The sequence below is a fragment of the Sturnira hondurensis genome, unplaced genomic scaffold (assembly GCF_014824575.4).
Source record: "Sturnira hondurensis isolate 20B ecotype Veracruz unplaced genomic scaffold, ASM1482457v3 Scaffold0022910, whole genome shotgun sequence".
Lineage (NCBI taxonomy): Eukaryota > Metazoa > Chordata > Mammalia > Chiroptera > Phyllostomidae > Sturnira > Sturnira hondurensis.
In genome coordinates this window covers 10,150,611-10,171,568 of record NW_028095541.1, presented here as the reverse complement: position 1 = coordinate 10,171,568, position 20,958 = coordinate 10,150,611, and the positions used below count along the sequence as shown (strand labels likewise).

General features: G+C 44.4%; 1 protein-coding gene across 1 annotated transcript in view; it reads left to right on the top strand.

The window, feature by feature from the left end:
- The first annotated feature begins 4,449 nt into the window (after window positions 1-4,449).
- Window positions 4,450-20,958, top strand: part of ALOX5AP (arachidonate 5-lipoxygenase activating protein) — a 30,592-nt gene continuing 14,083 nt past the window's right edge. The window contains exons 1-3 of the mRNA XM_037037117.1: window positions 4,450-4,582; window positions 11,103-11,202; window positions 18,039-18,109. Coding sequence (XP_036893012.1) covers window positions 4,513-4,582; window positions 11,103-11,202; window positions 18,039-18,109 — 241 coding nt within the window. The 5' untranslated portion in view covers window positions 4,450-4,512. The remainder of the gene's footprint in view (window positions 4,583-11,102; window positions 11,203-18,038; window positions 18,110-20,958) is intronic.

Genomic DNA, 20,958 nt, shown 5'->3' with positions numbered 1-20,958 from the left:
ATTTGCTTTATTTTCCTGCAAACTCATAACGATATACTGTGTGGTGTGTCTTTGTGATTGAAGAGGGAAGAGGCTTCCTGTGTACTGTTGTGACTTCTTGCAGTCTGTGTGACTGTGGACTTCTGCTCATATATATTCTGTGTAGAAACTGATTATATATATTATTATTATTATTATTATCAGCTTCTAGCTTGAATTCTGGGGAGTAAGGGTCATATCTGTAAATGCCGTTTAGATTTGTAAAGCACCTAACTTAGGGTCCTGAGCATGTGTGAAATTTAGTCAACAGCCTTGAGGTTACAGCAAATTCATCCTCCCTCAGTTTCCTCATCTGTATAATAACATGAAGGCTCATCTCTATTTAGTTCAATTCAGTTCAGAACCATGGTTTATTGTGGCCAGGGAAGGAGACATAACATTCAACCAGACTGATTTGGTTTTCCTGGGGACTATCAACGTGTAACATCTAGGACAGACCATGTTTGGCCTTTGTTCATATCACTTATCTTTTGGATCAGTATTACTCTGAATAGCCTTTTAACTGACTGGAATTAAAGGAACTGCCTCATAACTATCTAGGATTTGTGCCTGTAGACCTGAGCAATATCTCTATGTACAGTCTAGTGTTGACACCCTAGCTCTGGAAAATTCTGTCCCTTCCCTACTCCCCACCTTATATACAGGGAAACCCTTGTCCTAATGAGCACTGAGGGTGACAGGGAATGGAGAGTGAAGGAAAGAAATGTCATGAAGTGGTGACACGTGCTCAAGGTGAGATGGAAGATATGTGGATGTTGTTGCCTGATCACCCAACGGAAGTGGCCCATGTTGCCATAGTGATGGAGGTGTGTTGCCACTAAGTGCATGAACAGCTCCCACGTTTCAAAGAGCTGCTCATTAGTGCCACTGCCTTCTCTGAGTTGCTGCTCCCCTGAGTCTCTGCTTGGCCCTTTCTGTCCTGATCTTTGTTGATGAATGGTTGTCCTTCACAGAGAAATTACTAAGAGCACTCTAATTAATGAATGTGCTAATTGCTCTTCCCTATGCTCAGCACATTTGTCTGACCAGCCTGTCACACTCAGATAAGTGCAGCATATGCACAAGCACCGAGAGCATTGGAGCTGGGGCCTGGGGGGAGCACGACTCACACCTTGTAGCTGTGGTGCAGTTCTTGTTAAATTGCCTTTACTAATGGCCAAGTGTCTGGGGAATATGTTATTTTTTTCTGGGAAATGTATATGCTTTCTTTTCTTTTATTTTTATAAAAAATTCATTCTTTAGGGGCTGAGGAACCATTGCCCAATTCATGAGCCTCTGAGGGGACTGCCCAGCACAGGTGGAGGAGAACCAGAGAGTCCCCAGTTCTGAAAACTGTTCCAAAAGCAGTTTCTGGGGAGGGGGGGTAGTTAAAACCCAGACTTTGAAGGTACACAGGTCTGGGTTTGAGTCCCAGTTCTGCTCTTTACTGCAGGTATGTCCTGAGGCATGCAGCTTAAGCTGTCTAAATCTCACTTGCATCCTTTGGCAATGGGAGGGAGGAATAATTTGTAGCCATACAGTTGTGGTGAAGAGCAAATACAGAAGCAACGTCCCCAAGACTCAGTGTCTCAGAGCCTTGGGTCCCAGGCTTGGTCTGGGAGTGCTGCCTGCGGAAAGCCAGTGACTGCAGGGCTGGAGACCCTCCTGTTAGAGATCTAGGATCTGGCACAGGCTGCTGCTCCCCTCCCCTGCTGCCTGGTCCTTGCCCTTTTTTTTTCTGTCTCAGCAGGTTTCTATTGAGATGAATGCCATTTCCAGAGGCTTCACCTCAGATAAGTGTCTCTCTGCACTGCAGCCAGAATCTTAATGTGGGCCCTGGAATTTAATGGCCAACTCAGCTGAGTATTAAAACGTTCTTCCCAGGGAAGTGGGCTCACTCCACCATACATGCTGTCCACTCTGGCAGGTGACTCCAGAGTCTCAGCTGTGGGTGTCCCATCATAGGAAGGATACAGCTACTGGTCTCCCACCAGACCCCTTTACCAGCGGCTAATGTGGAAATGGCTGCCCCCCACTCCTGTTCTTTGTGGGCTCGTGGGGGCTTGGAAAACAAGCAGGAGGCTGCCCCTTCCTGCCTCTCTGAATTCTACAGAGCTGACAAGATTCCCAGTGGCATCTGGGCAGACCATGTTGGATCCGTTCACGTGTTTTCTGTGTACTTGCAAATCGGGGCACACATGCATACACCATAAACGTAAACACCAGGCAGGAGGGGAATTGGGTGAGCCTTGCATATACCAGATTATAGGACAGAGAACCTTCTTTAAAAAACTGGGCATTCCACACTGCCTGATGTGGTTTAGTTGGCTGGAGCATTGTCCTGTACACCCAGTCACCACACATACCCAGGTTGTGGGTTCAGTTTTGGTTGGGGCACATAGGGGAGGCAAACAATCTATATTTCTCTGTCATTTGATGTTTCTCTCTCTCCAATCAGTAAACATATTTTTAAAAACTGGGCATTTTAATCTGGGATTCTAAGTAGTGGACAGTCACGATATGATAACAGATGTACCCAGTACTCTTCCAAGCTCTCCAAACTTTCTTTAGGGAACAATCTCCCTCAACCATGTGACAACTATGGAGATGACCAGGTTCCTTCATGTTCCTTCCATTGGGTTGTCTTGAGAATGGATATCTGATTAGCTGGGGTCAATGAGGTAGTCCTAAGAACTTAGAGGAGTGAAATTAGTCTTTCACAGGTGACAGAAGTTGTGAGATATAATACTCCAGAGTTGGAGGTGGGCATATTGTCTCCTATGTAAAGAAAACTAGTCTGTGGAGAGAAAAAGGCTGACAAACTAAAGAAAGATGAGAGAGAAAAATAATTTGAGAGAGAGAACCACATGAGAGATAGAGATAGAGATAGAGAGAGAGAGAGAGAGAGAGAGAGAGAGAGAAACACTTGGCTTCAAGGCCCAACCACATCTTTACTCTTTTCAGCTTTTGGTTGTTCAGGTCCTTGGATTCTTTGAGCTGATAAATTTCCATTTTTCCCCAAGTTAGTTTGAGCTATGATTCTACTGTTTGCAATCAGAGCACATTTAAGGGAACTGGCCTTCACTTTGAATGCATTGTTGTTGGCCTTCACTTTGAATGCATTGTTGCTAAGTTATGATGGTTGTTGGCAGGTTAACTCTTTGTAGGGGTCAGACTCCTTGTCTACTAGTATCCAACCATCCCTGAAACTTAGCAAACTTCCACACAAATGAGGTCTCTCTAAGGAGATCACAAAAGTTTTGCTAGTGCTAGGCACTAGGCAGGTACTCAAGTGTCACAACCAGCAAGGACTGCCCTTACCATGGGCCTTTGTGCATTCTCTCTTGGCATGCTACCTATGCAGGACTCATTTTCCCTAAGTCTAGCCGGGGCACTCTAGCTGGTCTCTGCTGCCTTCCGTACAAGAGATATGAGACTGTTTTCCCACACTGGCCTCTCCTACACCACTGGGCATACTGGACAATGTTTTCTTTCTAAGTGAGGTTTTGCTAAAAGCTCCTCTTTTTAAAAAAAGATTTCATTTATTTATTTTTAGAGGGAAGAGGGAAGGAGAAAGAGAGAGAAACATCAAAGTGTGGTTGCCCCTCACACACTCCCTACTGAGGACTTGGCCCACAACCCAGACATTTGCCCTGGACTGGGAATCAAACCACTGATTCTTTGATTCATAGGCCACACTCAATCCACTGAGCCACACCAGCCGGGGTGCTAAAAGTTCCTTTTAATCACTGCCAAATTGTTGTTGAGTCTAGACACCAAAATGAAGATTGCAAGAATTTTGCATTTTTTTCTGTAACTTCCCAGGGGTTGTCATTTCCCAGAGAAAGCTGCTCTGTAACTGCCAGGGGCCACCTGCCCCACCCAGCAGTTCTACCCTCATACCTTCTGTGCTCTTGTCATTATGTTGAGAAGACTACAGGGAAGGTGTCTACGCAATTGCCTCATGGGAGCCAGTTGCAGGGTTTAATAACACCTCCTGTTTGGAAGTTTTCTTTAGGTTTCGCCTGCAACCCCATTTCTCCCCCTTATCTTAATTCTTTGGTTGACTTTTAATTCTTGTGTTGCTTTCAACTGTTTCTTCTCCTCCTCATTCATTTATTTACCCAGGCCTTATTATTGGGGTGCTACTGTGGACCCTGCCATGTGTTAAGTATTCCTCCCCTACCCCTAGGAATTCTACAAAAGAAAGGCAGTGCTCAGGACACAGATCTTTTTGATGTTCTATAAATAAAAAACAAGTTTTAATTTCCTTTCCTTCTGCTCCTCTCCTGAGCCCTGCTTCCCCTGGCAGGTCACACTGAGCCAGGGCACTTTGGTGCCCAGTTAAAAAAGAAGAAGAAGGCACTGTGTAATTGTGCTGGGACCTTCAGAAATTCTAATGATGAAAGAGACGGCAGGCCCTCACTTCCCCTTCCTGTACAGTGCAGACGTGGGTGCCACTGAGCAGTCCTTCCTGGTGAGCCTGAAGCAAACATGGACCAAGAAACCCTAGGCAACATTGTCCTGCTGGCCATTGTCACCCTCATCAGCGTGGTCCAGAATGGTAAGTGAAGCCCCTCACTTGGGAGGGAAAACAAGAGGAGATTTTATTTTTTAGTGGTTTGAAAGTCAGGCTTATACAGTTCTCTGTGTGTGTATGTACTTTTGCTTTATCTGTATTTGTTTCTTTTTATTTGAATGTGTAGAGGTATGTGTATTTCTGCATGAACTGGGGGTGTTCCTTGTCCTGGTCTTTCTTTCACTTTAATGGTGATGACTAATCAGGTTTGCAGTGCCAGAAGAGCCACCTGGAGGCTTTACAAAGACCCTTACCAAAGGACCTGCCATCATCATTTTAATTACTATTAGTTAGTGGGACCGGAGGGGAAGGCGAGAAGCCTAGAAAGGAAAGACGAGGCATATGCTCACTTAGACCCTGGCTTTATTCTGTGCAGCTGGGCTGGCTTCACTGCATCAGAGGTTGCCTGTCAAGTGTAAGCTAAAAAAAAGTAATTTGGGGGTTTGTGAAAGGGAAATCACCTTATTATTATTTTATCTGTGTTGATTTTTTATTTTGAAGAAACATGTTCTTTGTAATACTTTTTTTCTAGCAATGTATAATTTTTGAAGCATTTTTAATATGTATTATATATTTACATAAATAGAGGTGGGGGGATTTTTTTTTTCGTTTGGGGCTGTGCATTCATTAATCTGCTATCAGTTTAACAAAACCAAGTAGGGTACCCAGACCTGAGAATGGTAGAACTGTGTAGTACTCTCTCTTTAAGGTTCTGGGCTAGGACTTCATCAGACTCTTTTTATAAGTATCTCCAGTGGCTTTGGTTTTTGCATTTTGTTAAGACAGAGAAAAAAGGAGAGCATTTACTAAGGACATCTCTATAGCTCAATGGTAATAAATATTCACACACTGTTGCACTTTGGAAATTTGAGTATTATATCAATTTGGGATATTCTGATATTTTCTCCCAATTTGAATGTGGACAGAGGCTTGTGATTAGCCCTCTGGGCACAGAGTGTCCCTCCCTCCCCTACCCTCCCCCTGACCAGAAGCTCAACTTTGCATGCTCTGAGGAGGTTCCTACAAGGGACAGTACTTCACAGCTTTCTGAGCCAAATGTATTCATATGAAACCATTCTCAGTGGAGTCGCAGCTCAGGAGAGAACAATGGGATTGTTTAGGCCTCCATTTCCTCAAGTCACTGTTGTTCCACGTGGAAAGTGCCTGGGCTCCCTCAGTTCGTCAATGAGCATGGGGTTCATTTATCCCTGCACACACCTACAGGGACCCCGCTCTGTGCCACACAGTGTCCTGGTTACCTGGGGAGGCAGTAGTGAGCAGACAGCTCTGGTTCCTGCAGCTCAGGGAAGGAAAGGCAGTGGAAGAGATGACCAAGCATGGTCAGCAGGAAGTCTGCAAGAACCCCTCTGAGAGGCAGTAGTAAGTGTGGTAGGTGAGCTGTGCTGGATCACCTCTGTAGAGGATCTTTCCTCCAGCCCTTCCTCACAGATTCAATGACACAGCTGATGAGTTTCGTGGCCAGGGAGCCAGTGCCCTCTCACTGCCTATGAGGACAGAACTGAGCTCAACTATGAGGTTGGCCTTCACTCTGAATGGCTCCCTCTCAGTTTAGAGCTGTGGGTGGGGTGGGAAGGTGTTGTGGTAACATCTCCTGTTATGAGAACAGTCTCTGCATCTTTCCTAATGAAGATGTACCAGGACCTGGCCCTGGGCTGTTGAGTGGGTGCTGGGCTTTTCTGTAACAGCATAGCAAACCCTGAACAGACTAGACCTAGATGGTGATATTTGCATTATTTTTGGCAGATGGGATTAAGATGTTCTTTGGTACAAATGTAGAGGAGGGATTATAGATGGTCAAATGTCTAAATCTAAACCACTATCTAGAGGCCATTTAAGATAGATAAAGAGAGAACACTATGGCCTCACTCATAGCGTTCCACCACTGATGAATGGGATAGAGGTTCCTGGTGGGGGAGATACATGAATGGAGGAGCATGGAACTACTGTTTTGGGCTGGAGACTTTTTCATGCTGGGAAAAACCCACATGAACCCCCATCACAGACTCTGTCCCTCTTCAGCCACCTGTGAGCAGCTGCAGCAGCATGAGAGCAGAGTGACCTTGTATGGTGCTGCTCCATCTGTGCTTGGGGAATGGACAAACTGAAGCCACAGAAATAGCCCTTGCCACCCCCTGAGTAACTCAGGATAAGCTGTGCTCTCCTGTGAGGCCCAGACCTGGGCTCTTATGGAGTGTGGAGCTCACTGTGTGAGGTCTTTTTTTTTTTTTTGTAATTGTTAAATATGCCATGGAGGAGAATGAGAAAAATTCCAATGACTTGAGGAGACAGCGCTTCTGCTTGTTTTCTCTGTGAGTCTCTAGGCAAATGCAAAAGCCCAAATGTATGTCCAGAGCCTTTCTTTGCAATTCTAATCAACCTCAATGTGGCAACCATAGCTTTACATTACAGGGTTTGAAAAATATGCAAAAACTGTGCTTTTCTCCCCCTTACCTGCAAAACATCATTCCAAATTCTTCCTGTTCATTTTAAATATTCAGATGTTGTTGCCAGGCACTGCACACTGGGTCTTTGTCCTAGGACAAGTCCTTGTGCATCTGCACTGGGGTCCAGGGCTCTGTGCCTTGGTACACCGTGTGAGCTCATTTTCCTAAGAGGCCAGGACCCGGCCACCTGGTGGAACTTCCTCCTCTGCCTTTCAGGCATTCTTTAGTCATCAAGATCTTTGAACATGTGGCTGGCCCTCTTCCAGCTTGATCCAGCAGAACACAGACATTGAAATGCAGAACAAGTTTGAAATATATCATTGCAAGAAAGCTAGGCCAGAACTCCCAGAGCCTGGTTTCCCAGGGAGGATCAATAGATGCATTTCCTATGAAAACTATCCAGAGAACTTACAACTTCTCCTGCCCAAGTGCCAGCAGCTTTGACATGGAGCAAAGGTAGGACACAGGTTTGGAGAAAGTGATTTCCACAGAAGCCAAAGTAATTAGATTGGGAGCACAGGTGAACTTAACTGATGACAGCAGGGAAAAGGTGTCCTCCAGCAGGGGAGCTGTTCTGGCAGCCCTTCTGGTGGTAGGGAAAGTGGCAGGAGTCAGCATCATCATCTGTCTTCAAAGAGCAGCAACCTCTTCAAGTATCTTCTTACTCTGAAGTCAAGAGCTGGTAGGAACCACCTACCTTTCCATGCTTTTCCTGATACTCCCACCCTAATACACATGCACTGTGAGTCTCATGGGCCTCCATATTGGAAGATCTCACAACCCACCCTGGGGCTTGATGGGCTCTAGAAACAAGATTAGGGACTCATGAAGTTCCCCATGGCAGAAGTCTTTACACATCTTCGACAGCTTCCACCAGAACACTACTGTAGTGGAGCGTTCACAACCTGCTGAGCATGCCCTGCCCAATGCCAGGTATAGTGAGAGTTTGCTTTGTGTCAAGCACAGTCCTTCATGCTTGACATAATATTAATATTATCTCATTAATCTTTGTCCTCTATAAAATCTATACAGAAATGATATTATTATTCCTATTTTACAGATAGGCAAAGTGGGTAGACCTTAGAAAGGATAGACCACTGGTTAGAGGACCTAGAGTCAGTGGTGGTGAAACTGGGATTTGAACCTCCTCCAAAGTGTAGGTGCTTGCACTATACATATTGCCTCAAATTCTTTTATCTAAGAACTCACTACCCAGAAAGTTCTTTCTAATATTGAGGTGAAATATGCTCCGTAATTTCTATCCATCAGTCCTGTTTTTGTTCTTTGGAAAAGAGACTGTGCCTGCTGCTTCTGTGTTTACAAAATCAGCTGTAACACTCCTCCTTCAACAGATCATTGCTCATAGGTCTTGGTTTCTAGAGTACCTTGTCATTGCCCACTCTTTCCATCTTGCCATGTTCTTTCTAAAGCGCAGATAGGTGTCTCCTGTTCCTGAGATTTAGACACCAATTCTGTTAAAATAATCTATGCATGAGATATTCTTTTGAAGACTTTTATCACACTGCTGGCTTATATTAACTTTGCAGTTAACTAAAATCACACAATTTTTAAATGACACCCTGAAAAAATTATTTAAATTTTCTGACCCTCAGTTTCCTCAACTGAGAAGCAAATTTATTAATAACTTCCATGTGTGGTGGTTGAAGATATTGCAAGAAATAACATAGGTAAGGCAGCTGAAGTGCCCAGTGTATGACTGATTCTCAGGAACGGTTTGCAGACTTTTCTCTCTGAGTCATCTCTGTCTCTCTCTGGTTTGGCCTAATGTCAGCAGATGCCTGAGATAAAAGTGTTAATGGTCTTTGCATGCACAGTTTCTGCAACATAGTTGAGGATAACAAAGGGTTGGGGTTAGAGTCAGCCAATGTAGACCAACTCTTCCAAGTCTAGCTTAGAAGGAGGGAGAGGAAGATCTAGTGGAATATTGGATAGAGACAGATTTGTTTTTGTTTTAAGAGTAGGAAAGATTTGAGTGTATTTCCAGAGTACAGAGAAAGAGAAACAAAAAGCCTGCAGTTTCAGAAAATAAGAAAAATAACAATGAGCAAAAATTTGAAGAGGTGGCTGGAGCAGGGTCAAGGTTCCAGGTAGAAGGCAAGCCTAGGGAAAGAGGAAGGGGTTTGTTCTCTGCCCAGGGAGAGGAAGAAGGTCAGACTCAGGGAAGTAGAGTCAAGTTGTGATGCCGGTTGCAAAAATAACCTCTGACTTTCTTAATACTGTCCCACTTTACATGTTCAGAGGCCAGGATGTCACCTTAGGTTCTCGAAAGACAATGATTAGAATTTCTACTGGATTCTGTGTAACAAGAGACACTTGGAATGGGCAGCCATGTGCTTAAACCCCGTGTAGCTGAGGGAATTATGCAGTGAGAATCAGTGTGACAGCAAGAGGAAAACACGTCCTCGTAGGCCCAGCTGGATCTGATCCCCAGCTTTACTGTTCCCCAGCAGAGTGACTCTGACATAGTTATTTAGCCTCCCTGAGCCATAGTCTCCTTGCCTATAAAATGGGGATAGCACTGGCCCAATAAGGGAACCTGTATCACGGTCTACCAGAGTGCCCGTAGTATGGTAGGTTCCCCTTTATACAATCGGGCCCTAGAGACGGGCTCAAAATGGGCCCATTCTTGGGGAAGAAATGTACTTTTGCCAAACAGAAAACCATGAAAGGCTTTTATTCAAATACACAATTGATAAGGCACTTTTTCTACACCTTTTGGAAGGGTACCTTGTGGATCACTGACAACCTCACTTTCCTTCCCCTTTTCACTGCTAAAATGGAGTAAGGAAATAAAATGGGGTCAGGGGAGGAGCGAGAGAGAAAGAGCGCTTCATCTACCCTCCAACATCCAATCTATAGACAAACCTCTGGATTCTGCCTCCTCTACAGTATCTCTCACATTCCATGGCCACCACCCCCATCAGCTCCTTCCCACCTTCTCTCCTGTCCTGGTCTCAACCCTCTCCATGGCCCTCACACTAAAAAACAGGGTAGCTTTCTGATTATGCCATGGATAAGTTTATATGTGTCACTAACTCCTCTTTGCTCTTGACATGGAAATAAATTCCAAATGTATTACATGGTTTTCATCAAAGTCTCAGTCCTACTGTTAAGTCCAGTGAGCACTTCTCAACCATCATCTTCAAGCCTTGGCTTACTTGCTGCTTCTTCCCTGAGGCTCACTCTATCTACCCTGTTGGGCACTTCAGTGGCCCCATACCAAGCTCTGCTTTTTCTTTGCCCACAACTCCACACATTGTCTAATTGTAATCGATGTATTTTGTTTGCTGTGTATGGTCTGTATTTTTCTCTTCTATCCTTGCCAGCATATAAGTTCCCCAAGCCAAGGCTTTTTGTGTGTTTCGTTTTCCATGCAAGCTAACTGTCTGGCTCATGGTAGTGATAATAGATAATGTCATTGAAAGAACCATTCACCACCTGTCACTCTGGCTTCATTTACAATTCAGCCAGGTTCTGCTGCCCACTCCCCAACATGAGCTAGACATACTGAAGAAAGGGCAGTTCTGGCCACTGGATCTTTGCATATTGTATTTCACTTGAGTAGAGTGATTTCCCTGCTGTTTCTTGTCCCTGTACCCACTTAGTGAATTCCTACTTATTCTTCAGACTTTATTCTAGGTGTCACTTACTTTAAGAATTCTGTTATTAACCTGAACACTGAATTAAGTTGTCTCCTTTGCCCCTTCATAGCATTGTGTTCTCACTCGATCTCATCTTAACATAAATCTCTGTAAAGTAATTTCTGCTTCACTTCCTTGTCTATTTCCTCCAGCTTCAAGGTCCTTGAAAGGGGGCTGTCTTGCTCTCTGTCTCATCACCAACACCAAACGCAGTGATGGGGGGGAGTAGCTGCTGAGTAAATTTTGCCTAAATGACCTTTAATGGAGGACATTTAGGACTGTTTGGAGGTTAAGTAAAAAAAAATTAACAATTAATATGAGACAGAAGACTCATGAGTATCTCAGTTATAACCCAAATGCAAACCTTTTCCCTGGCAGGGTTTTTTGCTCATAAGGTGGAGCATGAAAGCAAGACTCAAATTGGGAGGAGCTTCCAGAGGACGGGGACACTTGCCTTTGAGCGGGTCTATACTGCCAAGTAAGTTCAAACCCTGACGCTGCTGACCAACAGAGTTGGGGTATGGGGACAGGGGCCTCTTATCTTAGTGACAACCACCCTCAAGGCCACATGTCTGTCTGGGCCAACCTTTAGAATACCAGGGAGTTGAGACTCCCAGGAGAGGTTGAAGCCCCCTGGGAGGTTTTGTGGACACCCGTCACTTGTCTCAGTAAAGAAGTTAAAGAATGGAAGTGGGGACCCTAGGAGTGAGGAGGTAAAATCTTCTCAGCTCCCTCTTGTTCTAGAAATCTGGTAGCCAGTCATTTAGTCATATAGTGGACCCATTTCCTGTCGGGTTAGTGAAGAAGAAATACTACAAAGACCAGCTGCTTCTCACCCTCTAGCTGCAAAATCAACCGGCAAGACCCCCTGGCAGCAGTCTGCCACTTGTTGACCCTGCAGTCCCCTTGGTGGAAGTCTAGGGGTGACACAGTACGTTTCACAATGCTGCTCTCCTTGAGCAATGAGAACAAGAACAGAAAGAATGGGGCAATGATGCAATGGCTCTCCCCCTTCTCATTCTTTGCTTTTGAATTTAAAAACTATTCGAAAACACCTGACCAGTCCAGTGAAGGAGCTGGGGCTATTTGGGACTCAGCAGGTTTTATACAAACCCTTATTTTCTCCCTGTGCAGGACACATGTCTGCTGCTCCTCTGGGCCTATGAATAGAGAGAGGTCTGTAGGACGGGAAGGTTTTGACTGTTAACTGATGAAGGGCCTTCAGGCTTGGCTTGGAGGTGACTCTGATGTCCCTAGAGATCCTTCCATGGGAGGAGTCATGGCCACCCAAGGAAAGGACTTTTAGACTGGCAAGAACAGCAGAAGCAAATACAAAGACAAAGGCAGCTTGAAGTGTCAGAGGCTCTGTGGGAGCAGCTGGGGGGAGGTCTCCATACTCAGGGTTGCTCTTGGCTTCTGTGAATTAACATGACTTCAAAGGCTTTCACTGGGTAGGCTTTCACCACAGTTCCAAGACATACTTTCTATTCTGTCCCTTGCCTCTCCCAGCTACTTGTTGGTTTGTTTGTTTAAATGAGGTGTAGAAATGGGGAAGTCAGAGGGGGAGTCCACTCCTTTGCTACTTTTCACCATCATCCCATGTTTTCACTCAGCTTCTAAATTTCTGCATACATGGGCTGAGCCACTCACAGGCACATTTTTTAGAGGGTCATCCCAGGCTAATTTTCTGGTTCCCATCCTGCCCCTTGTTGTTCCAGAAGCCTGATCTCAAAGAAACCTTCTCCTAAACTGCTTATAGGGAGGTTTCTATTTTAACATATGGGCCCTCAGGGTATTACTTCTCAGAATCAATTGAAGAACTTTAAAGATGTAACTGTAGACATTTTGGATCTGTTTAAAGGAAGGTAGTGAACGCATGCAAGATGCCATCAACCACTTGCAGGGGGAGAGATGAGAGCTCCCTACAGATACATTCCATGTGCAATAGGTATAATGGAGGTGTCTTTGACCTGGGGAAACATCAAAACTCCTCTGACCATGGAGTTCAAAGCAAAAATTAATACTCTTCCACAGGTTTGGAAAGAGGAGGTTTTTCCCTCCCAGACTACTACTTTCTCACCAGTTACATTGTGTTGTTAGGTACTCCTCAAATTGTCTAATTTGAAGAAGTTAGGCATTGAGGCCATGAAGTGGAATTTCACTGTCCCTTGGGAGAAATTAAATTGCCTGTTGCTGGCAATGAAGGAGAAACAGAGCAGGTCAGGCCATCTGTCTATGCCTTTCCCCCAAGGAGTGAACTAATTCTGCTTCCAAGAGGTCTCTGTGTTCACACCTGGCCCCATTGCCAGCCTCCCAATTGCAGTAGTGCCATTTGGTAGTGGTTGGAGGGTGGTTGGAGGTTCTGCAATGGTGTGGGGTTCCTGACATAAGGAGATAGGGAAGTGTGGTGGGCAATTGGTTCTGCTTGGGGCCTCTAGCAGCTTAAGCCAGCATCATTGAACATCTTTCACACTTAACCTTTATGGCAGGAGAAAAGAAGAATGAGAAAAGGAGAGAGAGCTGTGGGGATAGGGCGGGAGAGAAGAATTTTCTATAAGATAAAGGTTGACCAGACACGTCTGTGGTTCTGTTACAAAGACACTTCCTCCCTGACCAGCTAACAGCTGGTGTGTGCCTTGGTGGGCGTAGAAAGAGCTGGGGCTCAGTGCAGCAAGACATGGTCCCTAGTGTGCTTGCCTCTGGAAGCTACAGGGACAGGGTGATGGGTTAGTCCAGCAGAAAGCCATCCCCAGCAACAGCTTCTCCAGGGGCCTCCAAAATCACCAAAGAAGGTGCAAGGTGAGTCATGGGGGTGCAAGGAAAAGACATGTCTTTAACCTTGCTATCTAAAGAATAGAAACTTTGTGAAAAAGATACAACAAAAAAGGAAATGTACTATATAATCTTATTAACCAATGTCATCCCAATAAACTTAATTTAAAAATAAAATAAAATAAAATATTCAAGGCAAAAAAATAAATAAAAATAGAAACTTAAGATTTACTCATTTTTAACATGCAGATGGAGAGCAGTAGGGGTGTGTAATTTATGTAAAATATACCTGTTATAGGCTGCATGATCAAAGCTTTTGGTTGATGGGGTGCAGGATCATAAACGTTTAGTGACTGTGGCTATGAAGAAAAGGTAGCAGGAAGTTTAAATGATGCTAGTGATAAAAAAGTCTGATGTATATTTTTTAGTATAAAATATGTCTGTGGACTGATACAGATAGTTGAAGATCATGGGGCAGTTGGTAAACAGACATCAAAGCCAGGTGTGGCCCATCAGCTCAGACTTGGCATCCGTTAATGGTTTGCTGCACCCCCAACCCTATGATAGCAGAGATAAGCCAGTATTTGAGAGAGAGAGAAAGAATCTTGACCTTGAATCTCTGTTCCTGGGTAGAAAACATAGTTCAAAGCCCTGTTCACAGGTGATGAGCACAGGTAGAGCAGTGAAAGTTTGTTTTTCAGAGAAAATTTTCAGTTAATTAACCAAAAACTTTCCCCCACTAGTGCAGGTAAGCACAGGTTGCAGAGAGATGTCTAATTTCCTAGCACATGTTTCACAGATAATAAGTTTTGTGGGCTGTTAACAGGTATTACAAGAACAATTTCTCTACAGCAAGACTTCTTGAGAGCATTCAGTGTTCTAAGGGACACTGAAATTCTTGGTTCTCTCTCTTTAAGCAGGGGAGATCTTATTTAACTACAGACTCTCCCTTTTTTGAAGAGCATATCAAGGGTTTAGTGTTTTACTAAACACATTTTGGGAAACGCTACCCTCATGTTCCTTCTTCCTCATACCTCTCAGAATCCACTCTAGATGCACTTTCAATCATTTGAAGGTGATACAGCTACATTGAGTCAATTAATTAGTATTAATACAATTACTATTATTTACTTAAATTAACCCACACCAACAAAACACTTAGAGCTTATATATTTCATTCTGAAAGGTGGAGAAAAGTGAAAGGGAAAGTAGTAATGAGTTCTTTCTCCATCAAAACATTGGCACAGCAAACTGAACGTAGCCTAGTGAGCTGTTGCGAGATCTGCCAAGTACCTCAGGCAGTGAGAACAAAAATGGGTCTGTCCATTTTGTTTTACAGGAAAAAAATGGCACAGAAATTTCCACAAAAGAAAATTTGAAATAATAAATATTTGTCAGTAGGAAACACAAATTTCATTGGGGATTCTAAGAAGGAAGACATTGGAGCAAGAATAACCACCATTTCTTGAATGCCACCTGTGAGCAAGATACAGCTTTCTCTCATTATTTCCATGACAATCCAGAAAGGGAATTACTGATGTCCACTCACCTCCAACAGATGAGAAAATTGAGGTCTCACGAGGCCAGGAGGTGCATTCACTTTCACGCAACCACTAAGTGGCGTTCCCACATCGGATGCTGGCTTTTTGGCTTCAAAGACCATGTGAATGCTCATTTGGCTCCATGGCAAGAGGCACTACATCACTGACCACAGCTACTTGAATTCATCCCAGCAGGTGCCCTCTGTCAAGGAGGGGCATGTGTGCACGGATCTTCAGGTGGAGATATGTCAGAGGCCCTGGATGGGGAGAGGGTACTGGCTTGAGCCAGAGTGAGGGAAAGGATTGGGGCATATTCTGGAAATCCACCTCAGGAGCCCATTCTCTTATAGTTAGGAAAGTTTCATTTGACTCTGCAGATGTCCTTCTGTTAGGAACCATGATGACTTGAGACAATAGACAGAAATGACTGAATGGCTGACACAGTGTCAAATCACTGGACAGTCTGTTTAACAAGCAAATACCTTGGACAATGAGGAATTATTAGGAATGTTTCATCACTCAGACAAAATCACTACTTTAAAACAAACCAACCAACAAAAAGTAGAAGTTGGGCTGATCTTTGTATTAATAGACTTTTAAACTAGGAGCATCAGATATTAGACCCCATCAGATACAGAATGTTATTCAACTAAATTAAAAAAGATATTTTAATATCTAGTTTCCTTGGACTGGGAAATGGGTCACATTCTCAGTTCTGAGACTACAATTTTGTCCTCTCGTAACATGCAGAATAGAGGCCATATTCATACATAATAGCTGCTGCAGTTTTCACTCTGGGTTAAGTGCTTCATCCTGGGTGGTACTTGTAAGGGGCTTCTGCCCTGTCCACTCAATAAATGACAATCCTGGGCATCCAGAACACATGGTGAGGTCAGTGGGCTCTGCTCTCTCCTGTGTCTGTATCCCAGTGTGAGACATGCTGGTTCCTTACATTTTACATTCATTGACTCCTCTAGTAAAGGCTGTTTTGATCATTAGAGAGACAGAAAGGCCCCTGTTGCAGTAACACTGCTGGCCTCTGTGGGTTCTCTGCAGAGGATGGCCCAAGGGCTGGCTGGTCATTCCAGAGTTCCTGTGGCCTCCCTGAGGTTCAAGGCCCCATAAGTTTGAACAGGTGTTCACAGCTGATTGAGAAGGAAAATCATGAGAATCAGATCAAAAGGGATCCGGACGAAGGAATCCAAGGAAGGAATTTGGATGAAATACCAACTATAGTTTGAAAGTTGCCTCTTGGCTTTTTACCTGCATAGTTTGCATTACATGAGACCAATGGTTCTCAAACTTGAGCATACATCAGGATCACCTCAAGGGCTTGTTAAAACTCAGACTGCTAGGTCTGCCTAGTTTTTGATTCTGGAGGTCTGAGGTGGTCATTAACATCTGCATTTCTAACAAGTTCCCTGGGGGTTTCTGCTGATTCTGCTGCCTGAGAATCACTTAAGAATTAAATTACCAACTCTGAGAACTTAAATGGATCTTAGAGTTATTCATGATCAGTCTCTTAGTTTTACAGGTAAGGAGACTAAGTTTAGAGAGATTGCTGTGCCAATGACCATCAGGTCAGGGACTCAATCCTAGTTCCATGCCCTTCCACTCTACCCTGTTGCCCCTCCCCCTTCTGTGTTTCCTTGTACCGTTGAATTGTTTTTCTGTGGATATTCGTATCAGTTGTCTGATCTAGACTGTAAACTCTTCAAGAGGACACGTGCTATTTAATTTCATATAGTCAAAAAGGTAACAGACCTGATTTAGAGTCAGACTGACCACTGTGTGAATCCTAGCTTTGCCACTCCATAGCTGGGTGACCCTGGGCCACTTATTCTAATTTCTTCAGCCTCCATTTCTCATCTGAAACATGAGAGTAGTTGTAGGTAGAATCATGGCCCCTCAAAGATCATAGCTCCTATCCAAATCCCAGCACCTCTGAGTATATTATGTTACACAGCAAGGGGGGATTTACGTGAGTAATCAGTTGACTTTAAGATAAAGAGAATGTTCTTGATTATTTTAGTAGGACTCAATGTAATAAAAATGTCCCTTTAATTGTGGAGGGAGGAGGCAAAAGAGTTGGTGTCACAGCAATTCAGTGTGAAAAAGACTTGATTGGCCATTGCTGGCTTTGAGATTGGAAGGGGCCACCAAGGAATACAAGTGATCTCTGGAAGCTGAAAAAAGGTGAGGAAACAGATTCTGCCCTAGATCCTCTGGAAGGAATGCAGACATGCTGACACTTGGATTTTAGCCCAATGAAATCCATTTTGTACTTGTGGCCTCCAGATAATAAATTTGTCTTGCTTTAAGGCAGTAAGTTTGTGGCTGCTTGTTACAGCTGTCATTGAAAACTGTTGTAGTCACCATGTGTACTCACAGGGTTCAGGTGAGCTTAAAGGCGATGGAGGTGTAAAACACCAGCCCACTGCCTCATGTAGAAGGAGAGCCCTTCCATGGGAGCAAAGACTGAGCCCTGCACCCAGCAACTGTACAATTAGCAGGATAACTTTCGGAACGTCAGCTCTTCTGAACTCCCCACTGCACTGAGGTTTCTTTATGATGCATGACCTCACCTTTTCTTTCTCAGCCTGGCCCGTGGGTCAGAACTGACTGGGTGTCTGACATGAAGGTCTCCTTAGCCAGGCTCTTCTCCCTGCCACTCCACCCTGACTGCCGCTTCTGGAACTGACTGTGTTGCTTACTTGTCAGTTCCAGAAGCACTAGGCACAGCCAGGAGCAGGATGTCTGCCAAAGCCAATCCATCAAGAAACTGAGTCTCTGATGGGCTTAACCTAAGAAGAGAATGAATGGGTTCTGAACATGTGTCACTTTACAGAGACGTCTGTTTCTGATGTGGAGGCTGGTGCCAGTCTTCATGGGTAGATATATGTGGAGTTATGAATGCGGTTTGTACCCCATGTAATTTTCAGATGACACTGCGGTAACGTGTTTGCTGATTTCTCTTGTTTTGTATTTATTTATTCTACAGCCAGAACTGTGTTGATGCGTACCCTACTTTCCTTGTCGTGCTTTGGAGTGCAGGGCTGCTGTGCAGCCAAGGTAATGCAACTTCTCCCTGTGTTCTCTTTCTGAACTATACTTGAGGAGGCTCTCCAGCACAGGCTCTTTGTTCAAAAGGCTTCACCAGAACTCCAGCTCCAATCTGTGAAGCTCTGGAGAGATGAGACCCCCAGTAGGCCATGTTTCTGAGCTCTGTGCCTGTGTATTGGTTCCGTAATGCATTGCTAATGCTGGCTCCCTGGTTGAGAGTGGCTATACTGACAAGGGTGGTTTGAGGCTAAATGTGACTCAGAATCTTTAAGCAGTGGGAGCTCAGATACAAGGGCATTATAAATGAGAGCAACAGAGGGATCTATTCTGGGACTGCCGTCACTCGGCTTTCCTGCTAATAAGCTTACAGTCTGGAAGTCCTCCCTTGGCCTGTGTCTGTAGAGTCATGGGCTGGATTCCAGGTCTCCAGACTTCCCCAGTTTTCCATCCAACAGTTGACTTCAGCAAGCTGACTCCCAGAGTGGATTTAAAATTAAATGGAAGCTTCTGGTCAAGATGGTTGCATAGGTAAACACATCTTGCCTCCTTGCACAACCACATCAAAATTACAGCTAAATTATAGAACAAAATCATCCAGAATCATTAGAAATTGAGTTGAATGGAAGTGTGACAACTACAGAATTAAAGAAACTGCATCTATCCAGACTCGTAGGAGGGGTAGAAATGCAGAACAGGCTGGTACCACACCTATGTGTGGTAGGTAAAAACTCGGGAGGCACATCTCAGGGCACCATAGCCAGGGTTCCGGTGCCAGAAAGATAAGTCCCCATAACTTATGACTGCAAAAACCAGCAGGGTTTGAATCATGGAAGAAACTTCAGGAGTTTCAAGCAGCTCCTCTTAAAGACCCACACATGGACTTACTCAGACTAACTCAGCTCAGCTCCAGCACTGGGGTAGCAGCATGATAGATACCGGTGGCATAAAGGGAGGAATTGAAGTGTCTGGCATCAAAAAGATGGCGGGGTACAGTTATCTCCCAGACAGAAAGGTGGGCAGAGGCCATTGTCTCTTTTCTGAACCCTCTCACTAAAGAGCCACAGAGCAAGCAGGTGGATGCCATATCTGAGTCTCCATCAACCTGGCTAACACTGTTTGCCCCACTCTGGAAATCCCCTGAGACTCCATCCCACCCAATTTATAGATCCATCCAGCTGTTAACAGTAATTTTTCCATATAATGGCTGGTCTACTTTCACACTTTACAACTCCCTAAATCCTCCAAAACAGGCAACAGCAGGCCTCGGTGAGTCTCTAGCACCCCTGTACCTCTTGTTAAGTGTCCCCAGTCCTGGCATTAGTAGCAGCTAGCTTTAATTCACAACTTGGCTTTGCCTGGGGATCCCCAAGCCCAGCACAAGTAACAGTCATATAAGATTGATTTATAGCTCATGCAGGGTGGCCCCAGGCAGAACACAGGTCGGGGCTGAAGATGGCCTGCACTAACTGGGAAACTCCAGAGCCTGTGCACCCAGTGGACAGCTGCAGACCACGCTGGAGCACCACCATCCATTGCCACAGAGCTGATCCTCCATGGAAGATGGAGGTTGGTGGTCAGTGGACACAGCTGGTCCTTGAAGTTGATTGGCCTGGATAAATCTCTCTCATTGATCTTCCAACAGCAATCAAGGGTCAACTACAAGAGGAGGGTGTACTCAGCCCACACAGAGGGTACACCTAGTACCTAAGTAGAGTGATAGAGGAGGCTGTGCCATTGGACCCCTACAGGGCACCTACTACACTAGGCCATGCTACTAAGACAGAGAGTCATAGCAGCTCTACCTAACAGTAAGGAGGACGGAAGGTCTACATGCATGCACACATGGCACTCTTGGCTGGGGGTCTGGGGACTTTCCCCTGGGTGCAAATAAAAAACTAAGTCTACAGGCCTTCAGCATGGACTGCAGCTCTACCTAGTACATAGACACAAACACATTGAAGCTGCCAAAATGAGGAGACAAAGAAATACAGCCCAAATGAATAACAGATTAAAACTTGAGAAAAAGAACTAAACAAAATGGAAATAAGCAATTTATCAGATGCAGAGTTCAACACACTGGTTATAAGGATGCTCAAGGGACTTAGTGAGGACCTCAACAGAATAAGAAAGATCTAGTCAGAAACCAAAGATATACTAATTAAAATAAAGAAGAATTCACAGGGAAAGGACAGTAGAATGGATAAAACCAAGAATCAAATCAATGATTTGGAACATAAGGAAACAAAAAACAACCAATTAGAACAAATAAGAAGAAAAAAGTATACAAAAAAATGAGGATAGGATGAGCAGCCTCTGGGACAATTCAAGTGATCCAAAATTCACATTTTAGGGGTGCCAGAAGGAGAAAAGAAAAAGCAAGAAATTGTAAATCTACTTGAAAAAATAATGAAAGAAAACTTTCCTAATTTGACGAAGGAAATAAGCATGAAAATACAGGAAGCACAGAGAGTCCCAAACAAGGTGGATGCAAAGAGGCCCAACCCAACATATATCATAATTAGAAGATAAAGAGACAATCTTGAAGTTTTGGTCGAGATGGAGGCATAGGTAGCAACCCTTCACTTCCTCCCACAACCAATAGGAGGGTAACAACCAATCTAGAATCAATAAACAACCAGAAATGCCAGAAAATCAAACTGCATGGAACTCTGACAACCAGGGGATTAAAGAAAAAACTGACCAGTAAGGTCGTGGACTGCATGGGCAGGGCTGGCTGAAGGAGAAACTAAGCCTGAGAGTTGACTGCAGACTATGGCAGGAGTTGCCTCAATGGGAGAAACTCCCAGTCTTACATCAGAGTCTTTTGGAAAACATGCTAGAGATGAGCAGGCAAACTG